Consider the following 15,602-nt stretch of genomic DNA (forward strand, 5'->3'; position numbering starts at 1 on the left):
GATAGGGTGGAAGTGAGGGATTAATGTGGGTCGGTGCAGACTCGATGGGCTGAATGGCCTCCTTCTGCACTGTATGTTCTATGTAATCTATGTAAAAAAACAACAATCGCAAACTGACGTAGAGTACAGAATGAAAAGCCATGTTTACTAAATGTGAATGATGATCAAAGGCTGCCCTGAATTAAAACCCTCAGGCGAATTGTTTTTTCCCTATTGAGCGACCAAGATGGAAGACCAAGGCACAGAACGGCAGCACGGCTGAACACTAACAATATTGATGCACGCGCAATTGGCTGAGGGACAGAAAACAACGAGGCATGGTAGATGACTGTTTTCCAGATTGGCGGATACAGAACCTGGGGGCGTGAGTATACGTTTCGGTAGAAGGGATGGGACAACAATGCAGACCTAATTGAATGGTGGAGCAGATATGATGGGCTGACTGGCCTACTTCTGCTCCTGTATCTTATGGCCTGTGGTCCTAATGACGGTTCTAAAGAATGTACGGGGACCGAGGGGCCTGGTGGGTGGTTCATGTGCGTAGATCTTTGACGGTGGTAGACAGAATGAGATGGTAGTTGGTGAACCATGTGGACGTTGGGCTTCATAAATGGAGCCTTTAAAGAGCTCCGGTTAGGCCACGGCTGGAGTATTGTGTCAATTTCTGGTCACCACACTTTTGGAAGGATGCAAGGCTCCTTGAGAAGGTGTAGGGGAGATTTGCCAGAATAGCTCCAAGAATGAGGGGATTTAGCTACAAGGGAAAGCTGGGGCTGTCCTTGGCGCAATGGCGACTGAGGGGAGATTTGATCGAGACGTACAAAATTTTGAAAGGTTTATGTAATGTCGACAAATAAAAGCTGTTCCAATTACTGCAGCTAATGGCATAAGAAGTCAGATCTAATGACTTGGGCAAGAGATATGAGGGTGGGATGGGAGGGAGACCTTTTTAATACAGTGAGTGCTGTTGACCTGAAGCTCGCTGCTTCTGGTGGTCGGACCAGAGACAATCAATGATTGCAGAAGGAAATTGGACAGGTTCATGAGGGAAAATAAGGGTACAAAGCTATCGGAATAGGGCGAGGGAATGGGACTGACTAGCTTGCTCTGAGAGGCAGCATGGATTCAATGGGAAGAATGGCCTCCTCCTGTGCCATTATCACTCTGTGTGACGTGACAACTTCTCCCTTCCCACTGGAAAAAAAAAGAGGGAAGGGCAGGAAATATTTTAACAGCTGAGGGGATAAGGCAGGAGTGCAAGTTACATCTCATTTGAAATTAACCTAAAAATTACCGCATCACTAAACAGAAAGAAACAAGATCGTCAAGACATTTTCAGCAATTTTCTGATGAACTATAATATTTCCTTAGTATAAAATTGCTCAGATTTCAGGGGGCACCTTGGATGGGGTGTTGCTTAGGAAACGCATCGGGGTGTCTTTTCCATCCAGGTCATTGATGTCAGGAATTGGGTTGTTGGCAATGATAGCGGAGGCTCTGTCCTGGTTGCTCTCCGAGGCACGGTTCATCAGGCCCAGGCTGTTTCTCATGTGGCTGACGCACTTCTGAAACTGGGTTTGGTGTAAGGTCTGAAAATCTTGCTCCTGTGGAGAATGAAGAGAAGGAACATGCTCATTATTCATAGAATCATAGAATTCCTACAGTGCAGAAGCAGGCCATTCGGCCCATCGAGTCTGAACCGGCCCCCTGAAAGAGCACCCTGCCTGGGCCCTATCCCCGTAACCCCTCAGCCCCGCCAAACCTCTTGGACAACACTAAGGGACAATTTAGAATGGCCAATCCACTCTGCACCTCTTTGCACTGTGGGAGGAAACCGGAGCTCCCGGAGGAAACCCACTCCACACAGACAATCACCCAAGGTCAGAATCGAACCCGGGTCCCCGGCGCTGTGAGGCAGCAGTGCTAACCCCCGGGCTCAGACCCACTTTCCTGGGACTTTGTGCACCCAGAACTGGCGATGAAGTAAGCTCGGAGGAAAGTAGGAACAGGAGGGGGCCATTCAGCCCCTCGAGCCTATTCCACCAATCACGGGCATTCTCTACCTCAAGTCCACTTAGCTACCTCTGTTCCACATCCCAAACTAACAAAAATCTATCAACGTCAGGATTGATGTCATCAATCTCAAAAACCTTTTTGGTGGGGAAACTTCCAGATGTGTGTAAAGAAGTGTTTTGTGACTTTACCCATCAGTCGAGCTCTAACAAGGTTATAACCAATTGTTCTGAGCTCTCCAACCAAAGGAAAGTTTCCCATTACTAACTGTAATAACCTCCACAAGTCTCGATCGATCCCCGTGGGGCTTGGGAATACGGGCACCCCCACTGAGCGGTGGAGGCCTAACAGCAGGGCTCGTTGAACCCGGCTGTTAAAAGGCGGCTAGGATTGGAATCAGCATCTTCAGATGGTCCCGGCTGGAATTGATGCACTGCCTGCCGCATTGCGGGCTTGTTTTTCTTTGTCAGAGGAAACATTTATGTTTAAGCCTTCTCGGGACGCCTGTGAATATTACACTGGCGACGAGGAGAAAGAGCCACTGCGCTTCTGGACATCCGGACCACAGCTGAATTTCGCTGCAAGGGAGCAAGGTCAGAACAAAGTTAAAAATATTGCTTTTCAGGAGGCTTGAAGCATTCGTCGCAGGCGTGGAAGATTAGGCCCAGCACACTGACTGGTGCGGTACTTTTTTTTGGCAAATGCCATTTGATGCACGATCAATGACCACTAAAGCGAGGTTGTAGTCCAACTGAAGGCTTTAATAAGCTAGATGTTTTCCCCAGCAGCTCAGGTACTGAATGAAGGCTGCTGGGGCGGCACGGGCACTTATACCCCGCCTAGCAGGGCGGAGCTACCATACATCCGAACCAATAGAAAGCATAGTTTCCACCAATGGTGCTCCAGCCTATCAGGTACCGTAATACCTCTACTACCACACCATTACAGAAGACGGCCGACAAAAGGTGATATTTCTGACCCTAGGAGGCCCTATCTTTGGCGTTACCAAAAGCCTTACCTATCCTGCGGCTCCAGATTCAAAGACCTTCGATGAGCTGGTAGCACATGTGGTGGACTATTATGACCACAAACTGTCAGTGATCGTGCAGAGCTATAGGCGAACCCCAGGGGTGTCGGTCACGGAATTTTTGATGCGCCTACGTAAGCTGGCCAAGCATTGTGATGATAGGCCGTCCTTATGGAGATGCTGAGGTACCGCCTCGTGTGTGGCATAAACAATATGGCGACCCAACGTAAGTTGCCGGCAGAACCTTCTTTGGGCTTGGAAAAGGCCATTGAGTTATCCCTCTCACGTGAAAATGTGGAGAAGGGAGTCCAGGACTTCCAGAGCTTACTAGATATGGAGGTGAACAGTGTTGGGCATCCCATCATTCTGGCGAGTAACGCCCCCCAAGAGTAGAGCCGTGGGACCCAGCCACCACCCGTTAGCCAAGGGCCTCTACAGCCTGGTGAGATATCTCCCATGAGTTCCAGGAGAATGACTCACAGTAATGCTGCACTTGTGGTCGAGGGAATAGTGTGGGCCAGGAACTCCAGAACCACCAGCGAGCATGTCGACCTGGTCGGGAGACAGGCCTATCCGGAGTCTTGGCTTTACACCTGGCACAACGCGAGGAGGATGAGTGCATGCAGCTAAACTGAATTGCTGCCTGCATCAAAATCACCGTCCAGGCAAACGCCCACCCGCTCATGTTGAAGGAGAGACGCTCCGAAAGCTACTGATTCCAAATAAACCTGTTGGACTTTAAGCTGGTGCTGTAGACTTCTTACTATGGTAGAAATTGACACAGGGGCTGCTGTCTCGGTCACAGGTCAGCAAACGTACTGGAAAGTCCGAAGGCCTGGACCTAAGGGACACAAACACAAGTTGCCGACATATACTGGAGAACGGCTGGGACATTGCTGGGATGACAATGACTCAGGTTGCCCACGGGCAACAATCTGTTCATTTGCGACTGACAGTGGTGCAGGGACCCGAACCCAGTCTGCTGGGCTACGGCTGCCTGCACAGAAAACTGCCTGAGGGGCTGTGGGCTTTCAGGACTAAGAAACAGGAGCTTAGCGTGGAGGACGGCATTCCCTTATGGAGGGTCCTTGGCCCGGTCCCGAGCCAAGGCCGGAAAGTCATATCAAAGGAGCTGCACAATGGACACCCCAGAGTGTCCTAGTCAGATGTTACGTGTGGTGGCCGGCATTGAGTGGACCGTGCAGCAGTGCACCACATGTCAGGAGCATCAGGAGCTCCCACCAGCAGCATCCCTTCACCCCTGGGAGTGGCCAGGCCGGCCCTGGGTACGGTTATACGCCAACTTCGCCGGACCTTCCTTAGGGTCAATGTTTCGACTGCCCATTGACGCCCACTCAAAATGGTTAGACATTTGCCAGCCGCCATACCACACGTGACAGATTACCATTGAGAAGCTGCCCTTTGCTTCGAGTTCATGGCATGCCGGAGGTGCTCGTTACTGATAACGGCACCTTTTACCAGCGAGGAACTCTCGCACTTCATGCAGGCAAATGGTACAAAACACATTCGGACCGTCCCGTACCACCCCTTGGCTGAGCGGGTGGAGCAGACATTTAAGACGGGCTTAAAGAAATAAGCCACGGGGTCCATGGAGACAAAATTGGCGCGGTTCCGGTTTAGCTATCGGACCACACTGCATATAACGGCTGGGGTGGCACCGGCAGAATTGCTGATGGGCCGAAGATTGAGAACCAGTCTTAGGCTGACATTTCCCAATATTGGCGGGAAGGCAGAGAAAAAACAGGTGGCTGGATTCTCCATTTCAGGGACTATGTCCCCATGTTGTTGTAAAAACTGTGGCCTTTCACGTCAAAATAACTTGCGTGACAGATATTCATAGCCCTGCAGGGGGCTAGCGGGGACCCGACCCGGACCACCCGACAATAAAGGCCCTGTCCCCCATGAGGCACCCCCTGCCCTCCGATTCGCCCGCCCCTAGACCACGCGACTATCCCGAAGGGCAGGACCATGAATGGGCCACGCCGTCGAGACTCTGGCCAGCCAGGGGTGCAGAATAGCGGGGCGGGTCTCCAGCGATGGCCGCAGGTAGCCGATTCGCGGCATTTCGGGGCCCAGTGAATCGGGGAACCGGCGCCGGTCCCGATTCCGTGCGCGAAACTGGATTCTCCGCCCAGGCGCCGGACGCGATTTCGGCGTCGGGGTCCGGCGAATCCAGCTCAGCATCTCCAGAAAAAGTTCCGCAGCCAACGGAAGCAGGACAGCGAGTTCAAGCGAGGGGACACCGCTAACGTTCGGCATTTCAGAGACGGTGCCCAGTGGGTACCAGGGACCACAGTGGTGAAGACTGGACCGGTCTCTTATACAGTAAAAACCAAGGAGCGGACCCTATGAAAACACGCGGGTTACCACAAAGGCAGGAAGCCCGTACCAGGAGCGGGCCCGCCAGGTGTGTCAGCTCTTTGTCCTCTGTCCCCCCCCCCCCCCCCCGGGGACAAGGAGCAACACTCCCGAAGGGCCAGGATGCAGAGATACATGAGACGGAAGATTCAGGGTCAGGCATGGAGACATAAGCACCTCTAGTCTCAAATGACAGTTTGGCCAGGGAGACACCATTGACACCACTTGCAGACGATCGGCGCAGAAGCGATTCTACCTGAAGCATTACACACCACTGGCAATTGCCAGAAACAGCCGCGGGTGAAGCGACGAAGGAGGCCTCAATGACAGGAGGACTTGCGGATCACCGGTGGGTTGGGGAGGGTGTAATAACCCCCACGAGACCCACGGGGATTGACCTCCCATTGGGGCTCCAGGTGAGATGAGCATTTTCTTTGAGCTGTTTATTTTAGTTTTGCTGCCACCTTTTAGAATGACACAGCACAGGGGGCCATTTGGCCCATCCAGCCTGTGATGGCTCCTTGATAGAGCTCTCCGACTAGTCCCTCCCCCCTGCTCCTTCCCTCGTTTCCCTTTCCAGGATTCATCCAATTCTCTTGTAAATCTGTCTCAACCCCCCCCCCCCCCCTCCACCTCCTGGCTGACAACCGCATTGTCAATGGTGTTAGAAACTCATTTGGTGATCAGATTGAGCTGCCTGTTCCAGCAAGGGGAAGGACTCACTCCCATGGTCCGTATTGTCCAGCAGTCAGGTCTCAGCACAGCCCAGCACTCGTGGAGACTGGTATTGGATGACAGTTGTTAAAAGAAGTTTGTTTAGTAGTTTCTAGACAGCACCTTGCTAGACTGCTCTGCTTATGCATTCCATTCATGTAGGATCTTGAAGAATGGCATTTCTGAATCTTGGCTGTTCTTTCCAAATAAAATATAAGAGCGTATCTTGTCTGCACATGGGTCGTATGTTGGGGTATGCACAGCAGGTGGATATCAATGTGGGGAAGAGCTGGAAATGCTACTTTGTGAGATACCGGGAGCTAGCCTCGGAAACATTGGCATTCACACTCAATGTAAGGCAGGCAGCATACCACCTTCACGGTATCTGCTCCTTGGAAAGGTTGCTGTGTGTACCAGTACTAACCACTCTGTTCATTGGCTGTATACATCAGCACGGGGTCCACAATTGTAGCTTCCTAATGCCGCTGGCCTGCACTGCCTAAAGCGGAGGTTGTTTGTGGCTTGAGTAGGTATCGGACATCATACAGGGATTGAATGTGACCTTGGAAACACTGACACAACATGGCAGGGAACCTGCTCCAGGTTTTTCAGATGTTGCACCAGAGGTTAAAAGTGGAAGAGATGTGCTATATCTGCAGAGGCCGTCTAGACACACATTCAAAAGGAGCTGAAAGCTATGGAGGTCAATGACAGGAGTCAAGCCCAAAGGACCTGGATTCAGAGTCGCAAGGAGTTCCATGGCCTCAGGCAAGAGGCTAAAGTCAGTGAATGCATCTTCATATCCTACCAATTTTATTCACCACTAGCCTCACACACAGCTCAAAGCACCACACATCTATTCCTCACCTTCCAACAATCTCGCTCAGTCAAGGTTCGCAAGCTTCACCTCACCCTTAAACAATTACCACTGCTGCCAGAGGGGTGGAATAGTGGTGATGGCGCTGGACATTGAATGAGGCTAGGGTAATTCTCCAGGCCATAGGTTCAAATCCCACCAATTTAAATTTACTTTATAAAGCCATTCTCAGTAACAACGAAAACTATCATTGATTCCTGCACAAACCCATCTTGTAGCCATCTGGGATGGCCACGGCCTGGTGACAAAATGGACACTCGCAAAGAATGCAGGGAAAATTGGACAATACTAAGAAACAAGCAGGTGCAAGCTCTGTCTGTTGATTAGAACCTTAAACGCTCAGACAGGACAGAAACTGCTAAGCAATCTACATACTAATGAGCCATCTCCGGGGACAAAAGGGAAACATTTAGATACACAATGTTAAGGCGGACACCCCGGCACCAGAAGAGACTAAAACAAAGCAGACCAACAGTCACCAGGACACACCCAGCGATCAGGGAACCACCCCTCTATTGGAGGAAGATCGATACGGATGATTGGGAAAGACCCAATTAGTTGCGGCCAAGTTCAAGGCCCGCCCAAAAGCGTGCAAAGCCCTTTTGGGTATAAAAGGTATCCCCCAAGGGAGAACGCCCTCCTTTGGCTTTGGCTCTCAGCGAAGAGAGAGACCAGCCTAGCAGCTACAGCAGACCAAGTAAGTTCCAAGTCAACGCATGCTACGAGATAGACGCTCCTAGTTGCTATCCTGTAAACAGCTCAACCGAGCAGCCTCAGAACCGAGCAACGGCCATTGTTCCTCTGACTGAGTGAGCAACCAAAGCTAAGTATAGGCTTTAGTAATGGTGGTAGTTTAGTTTGTAGAGTTTATGCATGAGTAGATCTGACTGTGTGTAAATAAATGAGCATTGCTTTTGAACTTCCCAACTGGTATATTGAGTCATTGATCAGTATTCGGTTCTGAACCTTGTGGCGGTGTCGAAAGATACCTGCCGACTCTTGAGCAAACGTAATTAAACAGCCAAATTAAGAACCAACCAAAGAGAGCAACAATCTGTTTCGCTATTATCCTCTCGGGAAGCAAATCTGACGTCCTTATCCAGACTGGACTACTTGTGACTTTAAACCCACAGCAATGAGGTTGACTGTTATCTACCCCCTGAAATGGTCAAGCAACTAACTCAGTTCAGGGGCAGGGGCAAATAGGGTTGGGCAACAAACTTCTCACAACCAGCTATTCAATCATGGCAGTTTCATCACCCAAACATGTTGGAGTGCATGCACTGAAACATTTCCATTTCTGTGCACAATCAGAGGCAGCAGAATCTAAGTGGCATGCGAGACCGATGCCTACATGTCCAAAACCCCAAGGAGGAGATGGTGCTGGCCATCACTGGGATGCCTATTGTTGAGGCCGTGGCATACATTAGAACTGAAACCAAAGATAATGCTATCCTCATACCTAATCCTCCTTCTCACATGTCACTTCCCTCTTTCCACACTCCCTTCTGATTTATAAGCTACATAGTGTAAACATGTACTTCTTGCTTTCCACCCCATTCTCCCATCTCCCCACGCACGACAATCTTATTCTTGCGCTATTCTTCCTTCAGATGCCTATGAGCTCCAACATGACCAAACAGTGGAGATGTACCAACAGGGAACATGTGGTGAGGCAGGCCGGGAGTGGGTTGCAGCCGGGGCAAGGGGCAAGGATAACAAGTGCCAGGTGGCTGGAGGCCAAGGTCACAATGGCTTCCGCTGCGGAGGACTCAGAAGCACTTCAATAATAATCTTATTATAATCTTTATTGTCACAAGTAAGCTTACATTAACACTGCAATGAAGTTACTGTGAAAAGCCCCAAGTTGCCACACTGCGGAACCTGTTCGGGTACACGGAGGGAGAATTCAGAATGTCCAATTCACCCAACAGCACGTCTTTCGGGACTTGTGGGAGGAAACCGGAGCACCCGGAGGAAACCCACGCAGACACGGGGAGAATGTACAGACTGCGCACAGACAGTGACCCAAGCCGGAAATCGAACCTGGGACCCTGGCGCTGTGAAGCGACAGTGCTAACCATTGTGCTACTATGCCGCCCACAATGGGGCAACCTACAGAAAAGGACACTTGTGCATATGTACAATGAAATGCTTCGTAGATTGGGAAGGAGGGATCAGAGAAAACCTGTGGTCAATGTCAAGGGGCATGGACGAGTCGAGCACCGACTTGGCACAGGATATTGTGCACAGCTTAAAGCACATCCTCTCCGGCATGGCAGGGTGGCCAACCCTGGTCGAATATCCGATCCAACCATGATGCACCATCTAATTAATAGCTGAAGTCTCAGCTTCTATAGCAGCACAAACAGCAGCCACCCAAAGTAGAAGCGCTAAGACCGACAGCCAACAAAGCTCTGACCACCAGTGTGTCCCAAGGGACCGGAGAGGGCAGGCAGAAGCTCAGTTAATGTCTCACCTAAAAAATACCACCTTCGACAAAGCATAACTTCCACCATACGTTTCAGCAATCATAAACATGCTTACACCAATGTTTGCAAAAATGCTTACCCAGGGAACCCAATAGAGGTTTATAGTAAATACCAAAGCAGATTTTAAAAAATCTTATAATTATCGCATTAAGCGGCAACGCAGATGTAGGGTGGAGTCAAATTGGACCAGTGCAGGCAGCTTTGGAGGAATAAATGTTTTATTACGCAGCACAGTCCATTGTAGCTCCACTGAAATACATTTGCTCTAAGAGGTTACCAGGGTAACCAGCAGACACTCCTTACCAATACCAGGCAACCAACAGTCACAACAATGGCACCAGCTAGGGGGAGCTCAGGCTAAAACGTCTAACAAAGATACTTTCTTATTTGCGAAAGAAGAATAAGCAGGGCTATGGGGCTGAATGGCCTCCTTCAATGCTGTAACCATTCTGTGCACACAGGCCAGACACTGAGTATAACCTAGCAGGAGTTTAAAATCATCTAGAGGCACAGTTTTTAAAAAATGTTTAAAGGGATTTTAGCTATAACCTCATTTCGACAATGGCAGAGAAGTGGTTACGTTACTGACACATTTACTAACCTCTGTAAAATTCTGAAAAATAGCACCCCCCCCCCCTTTAAAATGGGCCAAAACTCCAAATGTACTGGGTCGAACATGTGTCCACGGCATAGAAAATTTCCCTTCAGACATCTCTAAATTCCCTCTTGGTAAAAAGCTTGTGTACAATAGGCTCCCCTCCCTGACGCCCCCCCCCCTCCCCCCCACCCCACACCGCCCCCTCCATTATAGAGTACAACCAGTGGGCTGTTTGCGATTGTTCTTTGGGACTTTAAAAAAAAAAATTAGAATACCCAATTCATTTTTCCAATTAAGGGGCAATTTAGCGTGGCCAATCCACCGAGCCTGCACATCTTTGGCTTGTGGGAGTGAAACCCACGCGAACACGGGGAGAATGTGCAAACTCCACACGGGCAGTGACCCAGAGCCGGGATCGAACCTGGGACCTCGGCGTCGTGAGGCAGCAGTGCTAACCCACTGCGCCACCATTTTGCCCGTTCTTTGGGACATGTGTGGTGCACCACGATGCTGCCTGAGTTTCTTCCTGTTATGTGTGTGTATGTGCGTATGTGTGGGGGGGGGGGGGGGGGTTCTGGGCTGTTTGCCAGAGCAACTGATGAACTGCCCATTCATTCAGACACATGAGGTGCACTGTCACAACACACAGCTTTTGGTCCATTGACATTCCCACTTGCACCAAATGACTGGACTGTTCCCCCAATTCACAAGGTCTGGAGACACTCAAGAAGCAGAACAACTATTTTTTTAAATAAAAAGAGTTCCTGTTTAATGATCCTTCTGAGGGTTGCTTATTACTCTGGGAATGCTTTTTAAGACAAGAGGTCAGGCATTTCACAGGGATGGTCAAGGGGATTCTTCCTGTGCATGTCAAGCCGCAAGCCATCACATGCGGAAAGCCAGGGACATGTATTCTTCTTTCTCCCGAGAATAGATGGCTGCATGAAATATTATCGTTTTCTCATTTGTATCTTCAGTGTAAAACTAATTTTCAAGGCTGGCTGTAGTGTCCAACGATTCAATTGCTGTGATTGACTGTGTGAGTCTGCTTACTATTGATGCTCACTGTGCTTGATTGGTTAAGCCTGGGCGTGCACTCAGCGAAAAGTAAACAAAGCAGTAGAAAGACCTGGAAGCCTGGAGTAGAGATTTTGAAGCACTGTGTCTGGGTTCTGTCACACATACATAGGTCGGAATTTTCTGCTCTGGGACTAAAGTCTGGTGGCAGAAGTGCGATCAGGAGGTTGGCGGGAATTCCACTGGAGAACGGGACAGGCATACACATCGAATCATGTGCTGTTCACTTGACTAATTATACGCAGCCGTGAGGATCATGGCATGTGGTGTGATGGGACAGGCAGGATGCTGCCCTCCCTGTCATCATGTCTGGCCGCCATATTTAAGTGCACCCGGACACCCATTCGCTCACCGCGCCAAAACCTTTGGGGACCCAAAATACTGACTAGAAAGCAGCAAGTTCCTGATCCATGCTTCAGTGAGAATCTCCCTGGAGATTCTCCTACAGGCCTCCAAGGGAAGGTGGGAGGTCCACTTTCCAAGGGATGGGAGCAGAAGGTCCTCCCATCTGGCCACAGTGACCAGGAGTGAGTCGCCAGGGTGATCAGCACCCATGGGAGCCAAAGGAGTACAGCCCTGCAGTGCAGAAAATGGATGAATCGCATCTTCTCCATTGGGTAAGTTAATCATCTACTCTCCAAACTCACATCTGCACTGCTTTTGTTATCATTTTTCATAAGACCATAAGACATAGGAGCTGAATTAGGCCATTCAGCCAATCGTGTCTGCTCTGCCATTCGATCATGGCTGATATGTTTCCTGTTCCCATTCTCCTGCCTTATCTCCATAATCCGTGATCCCCTTATTAATCAAGAACATCTGTCTTAAAGACACTCAGTGTCTTGGATTCCACATTCTTCTGTGGCAAAGAGTTCCACAGATTCACCACCCTCTTGCTGAAGAAATTCCTGCTTTCACGGTTTCAAAGGATCATCCCTTCATTCGAGGCTGTGCCCTCAGGTTCTAGTTTCTCCTACTAGTGGAAACATCCTCTCCACGTCCACTCTCAGTATTCTGTAAATTTCAATAAGATCCCCCCCCCCCCCTCATCCTTCTAAACTTCATCGAGTACAGACCCAGAGTCCTCAACTGCTCCTCATATGACAAGTCCTTCATTCCGGGGTCATTCTTGTGAACCTCCTCTGGACCCTCTCCAAGGCCAGAACATCCTTCCTTAGATACGGGGCCCAACGCAGCTCACAATATTCCAAATACAGCTTCAACGGCAGATCCCCGCTCTTGTATTCTAGCCCACTTGATATGAATGCTAACATTGCATTTGCCTTCCTAACTGCCAACTGAACGTGCATGTTTAATCTTAAGAGAATCCTGAACGAGAGCTCCTTCGTCCCTTTGTGCTTCTGATTTCTGAAGCCTTTTAGAAAATAGTCTATACCTCCATTCTTCCTACCAAAATGCACAATTCTAATTGCGCTTAATTGACCATTGTGCCTAATGTGTGATAAGGTGATTGTAGCTCCAAAAAAAACCAATGTTAACAGACATTATGAAACATGCCATCCCCTCTCACAGGGTGACATTTCCACCAGGTTCTGTCCAACCTGCTTGTCGGCTTCCAAATCTGAAGGAAGTCACGAAAATACACAGGCGGGTACTCAGACAAGCAGCAAACGAGAATGCTGCAGTGACATTGGCTTGTTTTCATATTGCTTGGTTATTTGCAAAAAGTGGAAGTCATTCTCAGATGGCGAATTGGTGAAAGAATGCATCAACTAATCCACAGATGTTTTTATTTGCTGGGTTTAAAATCCAAGAGAAATGATCAAATGTGCTGAATTGCAAAGTGCACAGATCCAACCAAACGTCACATTAATAATGGAAGCGTAAATGTTACATTTTATTTTCCATGTGCAGTTGATGACAGTTCTATGAATATATAAATGTTTATTTAAGCATCTTCAAGTGGCTATTGGATAAGCACATGGATTACGGTACAATGATGGGGTGTAGATTAATTTGTTCTTAATCTAGGACAAATGTTTGGCACAACATTGTGGGCCGAAGGGCCGGTTCTGTGCTGTATTTTTCTGTGTTCTATGTAACTGGTTATGAAATATTTGGCTTGTACTAAATGTATTTAATCTTACTCATGGGATCTTGGTTAATGAAAATGCCCAATTTCATTCATGCGGCCCACGGACATGATGAAGGGTCACTCATGTGGTCCCCTCACTAGCCTAAGTTATCCATGACTGATTTGTAAGAACTAGGGTAGCAGATACCTGGGAACACCACTACTTGGAGGTTCCCTTCCAAGTCCCTCCAGAACTCGAGGACTAATGGGAAACAGGTACCTGCCATGTCTGAGTCAGGTGACGAGCCTCTGCAATCAGCCCTCCCACACATGCTGGAGATTCAAGGAGAAACAGAGCACCATCAGGCAGAAGAGGCCTTCAATAGAGTGGAAAGAGAGATAGAGGAGTTTGTCCATGTGCTCTCTCATGTGGTGGCTCGAAGATCTCCGAGGCAGCTGCTTCGGAGACCTAGGTCCAGCAGTGTTTGCTGGATGTGCACTCAGTCGGGCATTCCATCACTGTAGCCATCACTGGCTAGGTGAGAGGGGTATCCTCCAGGAGCCCCATGTACTTGTAAATAAATATATGCACTTGCCCTGTGTTGGTGTATCCTGGATTCCATCTGGCCACCAGTCGCTTTTCTGGTCGCACACACTCCACCCCTCCCAGGTGAAGAATATCCTGGAGGACCAAGGATGTGTGTTTCACCCACGCACGCATGCTTGTGCATGGAGCTATCGCTCTGTAACAAGTTTGATGAGAGCCTCCCTCCTACACTATCTGCTTGGATCCACAGTCCTAGGACTCTACAGGGAGACTTTTGCCTTGTCATTATATCCATAAGCCACCAACAAGATTGCCCAGTGCTGAATCCTAGCCGAGGGGATGGGTGAGATTGCCTTGTCCTCCTTAAAAAGGTCCAAGAGGGGTTTATGGTCCGTGATTGCCGTAAAGTGGCAGCGGTAGACCTGTGGATGGATTTCTTCACTCCGAATGTCATGGCCAGACTTTTGATTTGTGCGTCGCTCCAGGGTTCGTGATGCTCGGTGTCAACATGCCAACAGCGGGAGCAGACTGCCTCGACTCCGGAGGGAGAGGCATCACATGTTAGTACCAGCGGTCTTGTGGCATCGTAGTGTGCCAAGGTATTGGACAACAGCAGCTGTTGCTTCACTTTTGTGAATGCTTCGTCCTGTGGCGCCTGCCACGACCACTTCTGGCTTTTCTTTTTTTTAAAAAATATTTTTATTAGAGTATTTGCCATTTTTTATAATAATAACAATAACAGCGACGTAAACATGGTACAATAAACATTTTCACCCCCAACACAAACTTCACCCCCCCCAAACAATAAAACAACAGTCTGCCCCCCCCCTTTGGAATTCTGCTTCTGCTGACGTTTTAATTTTCCCCGAGAAAGTCGATGAACGGCTGCCCCCTCCGGGTGAACCCTAGCATTGACCTTCTTAAGGCAAACTTTATCTTCTCGAGACTGAGAAACCCAGGTCTCTACACTCGGGGGCTTCGAGTCCCTCCACATTAATAAGATTCGTCTCCGGGCTACCAGGGAGGCAAAGGCCAAAACGTCGGCCTCATTCGCCCCCTGAATTCCCGGATCTTCCGACACTCCAAAGATCGCCACCTCTGGACTCGGCACCACCCGTGTTTTGAGTACCATGGACATTGCCTTAGCCAAACCCTGCCAAAACCCTCTAAGCTTCGGGTATGCCCAAAACATCTGGACATGATTTGCTGGACTTCCTGCGCACCTCGCACACCTGTCCTCTACCCCAAAAAACTTGCTCATCCGGGTCACCGTCATGTGTGCCCGGTGGACTACCTTAAATTGTATCAGGCTGAGACTGGCACATGATGAGGATGTGTTATTCCTGCTTAGGGCATCCACCCACAGACCCACCTGTAACTCTCCTCCTAGCTCGTCTTCCCACTTGCCTTTTAGCTCCTCCACCAGAGTTTCCTCTGATTCCATAGGTTCTTGGTAGATGTCTGATACCTTCCCCTCTCCCACCCAGGTACTGGAGACTACTCTGTCCTGTATCCCCTGTGGCGGTAGCAGCGGAAAGGCCGGAACCTGCCTTCTCAAAAAGTCTCATACCTGCAGATATCTAAACCCATTCCCTGCTGCCAATTTAAATTTATCCTCCAAGGATTTGGAGCTGGGGAAGCTCCCGTCTATAAATAGGTACCCCATACTCCTAATTCCTGTCCCCTGCATTCTCCGGAACCTACCATCCAGCCTATCCAGTACAAACCGATGGTTATTACAAATCGGGGTCCAAACCAGTGCTCCCTCCATTCTCTTATATCTGCTCCACTGCCCCCAGATTCTCAGAGCCGCCGCCACCACCGGACTTGTGGAGTATCGGGC

At 49.4% G+C, this 15,602-nt stretch overlaps 1 protein-coding gene across 4 annotated transcripts in view; it reads right to left on the reverse strand.

The window, feature by feature from the left end:
- The window catches only part of LOC140387660 (uncharacterized), a 91,299-nt gene that overhangs the window by 37,858 nt on the left and 37,839 nt on the right, over window positions 1-15,602 (reverse strand). For all 4 annotated transcript variants that reach the window (XM_072470850.1, XM_072470853.1, XM_072470851.1 and 1 more), the window contains exon 5: window positions 1,401-1,604. In XM_072470850.1, the coding sequence (XP_072326951.1) occupies window positions 1,401-1,604 (204 nt within the window). The remainder of the gene's footprint in view (window positions 1-1,400; window positions 1,605-15,602) is intronic.

This window comes from Scyliorhinus torazame, chromosome 13 (assembly GCF_047496885.1).
Source record: "Scyliorhinus torazame isolate Kashiwa2021f chromosome 13, sScyTor2.1, whole genome shotgun sequence".
NCBI lineage: Eukaryota > Metazoa > Chordata > Chondrichthyes > Carcharhiniformes > Scyliorhinidae > Scyliorhinus > Scyliorhinus torazame.